Source organism: Chaetura pelagica, unplaced genomic scaffold (genome assembly GCF_000747805.2).
Source record: "Chaetura pelagica isolate M959 unplaced genomic scaffold, ChaPel_1.0 scaffold9, whole genome shotgun sequence".
In the NCBI taxonomy this organism is placed as follows: domain Eukaryota; kingdom Metazoa; phylum Chordata; class Aves; order Apodiformes; family Apodidae; genus Chaetura; species Chaetura pelagica.
In genome coordinates this window covers 276,424-281,222 of record NW_009954494.1, presented here as the reverse complement: position 1 = coordinate 281,222, position 4,799 = coordinate 276,424, and the positions used below count along the sequence as shown (strand labels likewise).

At 41.9% G+C, this 4,799-nt stretch overlaps 1 protein-coding gene across 2 annotated transcripts in view; it reads right to left on the bottom strand.

Moving 5' to 3' along the window:
* Positions 1-727, bottom strand: part of TAF5L (TAF5-like RNA polymerase II, p300/CBP-associated factor (PCAF)-associated factor, 65kDa) — a 15,613-nt gene extending 14,886 nt beyond the window's left edge. Inside the window, exon 1 of one of the 2 annotated variants that reach the window (XM_010004533.1) lies at positions 505-727. In XM_010004533.1, the coding sequence (XP_010002835.1) occupies positions 505-727 (223 nt within the window). The remainder of the gene's footprint in view (positions 1-504) is intronic. The other variant, XM_010004534.1, reaches the window with a different exon arrangement.
* Positions 728-4,799: the final 4,072 nt, after the last annotated feature.

Sequence of the window (4,799 nt, the reverse complement as noted above, 5' to 3'; positions counted from 1 at the left end):
GTAGGGAAATAAACTGTCTCATCAACTGAAGGAACATCTTTTTCAAGCGACAGAGCAGAGCTTTCACAACTAGAAAGCTGACTAGGCCAGAGAAAAGAGCAGCCCATACCATTTTCATTTCACAGGATATAGCTCTCCTGGAGTACAAAGGTACAACAGATTTTCCTGCCTCTGCTTCATCCCTCATCCAGGCCCTTCTCATCTCCATCCCAAAGCACCCCTACTCACTAGACTTCATGTTCTTTGGGGATACAACACACACAGTTTCCACTATTCTGACCGGTATTTCAGCCTACTGATTCACTGATCATAAATCTCACCTTGTTACACTTCCAGACATGCTTAATTCTTCAGAAGTTCCTAACTCCTGCCAGCTTTACACTAGGAAACTACTTCATTTGAAAAGAAGAGCTGTCCAGTCACGCAGACAAATTCATGTAGTTACCAATACACACTTGTCACAACTCTGCCAAGATGCACACGTGGAAAATACTATAGGATTACCTGTGAGATTAGCTGCCATCTCTTCAGCAGTCTGAGACAGCCTCAGGCCTTGCTTTAGGGGACCTTCTGAGTCCACGTACTGACGGCGCTTGAGGTAGCAGGACACTGCCATCTGAATCTGTTCTGTGCGTACGCGTTTCATGACCTCGAGAGAAAAGAAAGAGATGATGGGGGTTTTGCACACACTAGGACTGACAGAGAACAAACAGCTCCGTATTTTCATTGCTGAAGTCAAACAACTTTATTACTCAAGTATGAAACAAAACCTTTAGGCTAGTGCCTCTCAGTACTAAGGTGTAATTAGATAACTTTGAATTAGATCCATAAAGATATTTTGCAGCCAAATTCTCCTATTTTCACTGAAGAAGCAAAAATACTTTGAGTATTCCAGACTAAAACTGCAGTGGTGAGCTGAAGTATTTGATTTTGTTAAATATTAACTTATAGAAAGTGAACATTTCTCCTCCTTGCTTTTTTTACAGTAGTAGTTTGGGTATTCTTTAGCTGTATTTTGATACCTCTGCTTGACTAACCAAGAAAAGAAGAGTCAAGGGAATGAGAAATTAACATACAGGAAGGAAATTTCAGAATCAAAATGCTTTCAATAGCACATCTATTCTACCTGTCTGGGGAGTCCAAGAAGCAATAGCTTATCACCTGAACTTCCAGGTTAGAGCCAGACTTCTGGCACTTCAGTCAGGTAAGACCCCAGAAAAATAACAACAGGGAAATTAAAAACAAAATCAGAGTCTTCTGCCTTTTTCTCCTGCCCTCATCTATCTAGACTTCCTTTCTATAGAAGTATAAACAAATTCTTTGAAGGATTTAAAAATATATTTATATAAATTTTAAAATATGTTCTTACATTTATAGAAATGTTGAAAGCCATCCTCACAACCACCACTTGGCAGCATTTCAAAACCTAAAGGAGCCTGATGCTGGCTTTTAGCCTGTGGCTTGTAAAAAAAGAAACTCAGCAAGGTGAATGCAATAGCTCCCTTGGTATTTGTGTGGTCCCTGACAGCCACCAGTCCTTCAAAATAGCCATCAGTTTTACACAGATGTCCAGATAATCTGAAAGGTTTTAAATAAAGCAGAAGTAAGCAACAGTTTTATTCTACCAGAATAACAGGTATAGACTGCCTCAAGGTAGTTCTACACCTTACAACCCCAGTGCCACAAGACCTGCATGCATTTTCCAGCGCACATGCTTTCTGGTTTGTGCAGCTAAATCCAATGAAACACAACTTTTCAGAGAGACAGACAGGGATGCCCATTCCTCTCCCTTGTAAGAACCATATGTCTAACAAAATGATAGCTTTAAAAATATGATCATAAATTAGCCTTTTCTAATACCTATGCACACTTCAGTGTGCAGTAAGCCCTCTGTGGAATTCCAAGCAGACAGGGATGCAAGGTTTCAGCAGAAGTTACTTTAAACAAGTATGCGGAATTGCAAACACGTACGCTCTGGAGAAAACCCTAAAAAGATTTCCATTTGTTCTCACAGGTGAAATAACTGTTGAGGGTGGGGAAGGGGCACCAACAGGTGTGGAATTTCAAAGCATTTCCAGATAGACCTATTAAAATCATTACTTTCAACCACAACTTTATCCACTCCAAAAGCAAACTTCCTTTTCATCTTCCTTGCAATTAAAGAAATTATATTTGAGACTTGCATTGTCTCAAATACAACACTTTTTCTGCTGCACAAAACTGTAGGAAAGACAGAATTCTAACAAAGACCATGAAGAAAGGTGGACACTGGAATGGATCAGCATCTTGGCACCCTCCTAAAAAGACATCCTGAACTAAACTTCACAATGTATTATGTTGCCATTCTGCATTTCAGCTAGCAGCATGGACTCAGGTTCAAGGGACTTGTCTAGGTCCACACAAATGCACAGAGACCGCCATACAGCTGAGGTTTAGCAACTGAATCATATTTTAAATGCTCTCATAGATGCTTATTTCAGGTCTAGAAATAATTTCTGAGAGTTTGCATCTAGATTGTTGTACTAACGTACAATCCAAAAGAAATTCACGCCCCAAATGGCACAGAACAAATTCAACCAAATGTTTCTGAAGTGGTTTAGCCAGTCAAAACTGTGCAAACCAGCCCCAAGTATGTGGCTCAGTTGCAGAAAGAGCATCTAGAAATACCCTTGCCCACACTTTTTTTGCTTCAGTTACAGGATCAATTTGCACAAAGTTAGATTTGGTGAGAAAACCCTTATTCACTATGGCACAGTGTGGATGTACAGGCAATTCCTCATAAACTAAGAATGAATCAAAGAAACCATAAATTGGTGTGTTAAAGATGTAGAACTCCAGAAGACCCTTTGAAATGACAGTGAGAAACAAGAGGAGCACCGAGATCAGCCTTTTCAGGCTGCCAAGTGAGCAGATGACCAACAGAGAAACTGGTAAATTTTAATTGAGAGGCAAAAAGAATAAAACACCAAAAAAAAGTAGTCTCAAATTCTATCATCAGGATTGGACATTTAGCAGCAAGAGAAAAGGGCCTGGGAAAGAAGTCACTAGCAGCTGATTCAAGTCCAAGGTTTTTCAGAGCTTTGGGGATAACAGGGGAGTCCCAGCTTCTTCAGCCAAGATTAGCAAGGTGGTGTTTGCAGCTGCTTTATGCAACCTGCACAGTTTCTTCCTCCCTTCACATACCTTGTACACTCCTCCAATCACAGAAGTGGGTGTTAGGAGCATTACCTCAAGGAGATTTCTGTCCCTACTCCTAGGTGACAGAACAGGAACTACCTTACAGGAAAAGCATCTTCTCCAAGAAACACCCATTGGCATCAGACACTCTGTCACCCCTACTTTCATTTCAGGTCTCTGTTTCTTTGTTCACTTTACCTTTATACTCTCAGCATTACAAAGAGCAGCGTCACAGGAACAGGGCAAGTGTTAATGAGAAGTGCAGGAAGAGAAAAGCAAAAGTTCCTACAAATATTCTTGATAAAACTCAAGATTAGTGTATATCATAAAATAAGCATAAGGATGGCTTGTCAAAATGCCTTCAGCTGGCTTCAAGCTGAGCCAGTTTGCAACAGGTCAATGATGCAGAATTTAAAGGCAAATAAGGACAAGCCTGCCATTTTAACCTTCACTCAGTTTTAAGACTCCAGCTCCCATCACTAAAGATAATATCTAAAATATGAATCAAACTGAAGGCATACAGTGTTCCCTGTCCAAGCTTGCAAAAAGCTTGGAACTATTGTTCAGAAGTCCTAGCTGCCTCGTTCTTCTCAAACATCCAGAGAGAACAATAAATACTAATGCCATTCACTATTTTTACTGATAAGCAAAATACATAAGGAAAGAGAGAAGAAAGAGCACGTCAGGAGCCTGCACACCTACAATGCAGCATCTTCTGCAGTGCCACAAACTAGAGAAAAGGAAAAAAAAAAAAAAAAAGGATATTGAGTTAATTTTTTGAGGAACAAAAAACACTGAAGAAGCCTGGAGGAGAAGCAGATCATAAAAAGCACATCACAAGTTCCTCTTTCCTTGAAAAGCTGGAAATTAGCTGTGTAGCAAGCATTGGGCCAAGTAGTTCATTTCCTGCCTAACCTACATCTTGAGTGCAGGTTTAGGCAGATTCAATGGCCTTGAAATATTACCAATACAGGCATACAAAAAAGAGCTTGAAAACTAGCATTGGAAACACTGCTTTTAAAGACCCTGCATTCCTTCCCCAACACTGGTACAGCAGTCCCTTCCTTCCAACAGACTGAGAAAAGACCTGCGAACATCAGAGAAGAGCCAAGGACGTTAGGAAAAGCCTGGAAAACAACCCACAGAAACACATGTTGAATACCCTCTATTGAGAACTGTGTCTCAAGCCTCAGCTGCGGACAGAGAAGTATCACCTCATCACTACAGGTGAAATTTAGGGTATACCAACAACACAAACCCACCCAATTTTTAACTTTGTGACATGAAGTTCATCTAAGGATTACAAAATTTCAGAATAAACAAGATAAGGATAAAGTGATACAAAGGTAACCGTGACCCCCGAGTCAAAGGGACTTCACCGCAGCTGCAGTCCGGCAGAACGGGCAAAGCCAACACGACCGGCTGACACCGAGAGCCGGTGCTGCAAAGCGGGCAGAGCGCCGCAGGCAGCAGGAGCCCGGGAGGAGGCTCTGCCCGAGCAGATTCCAGGACAGCCTGCAGCCCTTCGCCCCGCGCCTGGCTCACCGTGCACGGGCTCAGCTTTCCCCGGCCCACAGCGCTGTTCCCCCCCTTCCCTGAAGACGCACAGCCCGCTCCCCGGC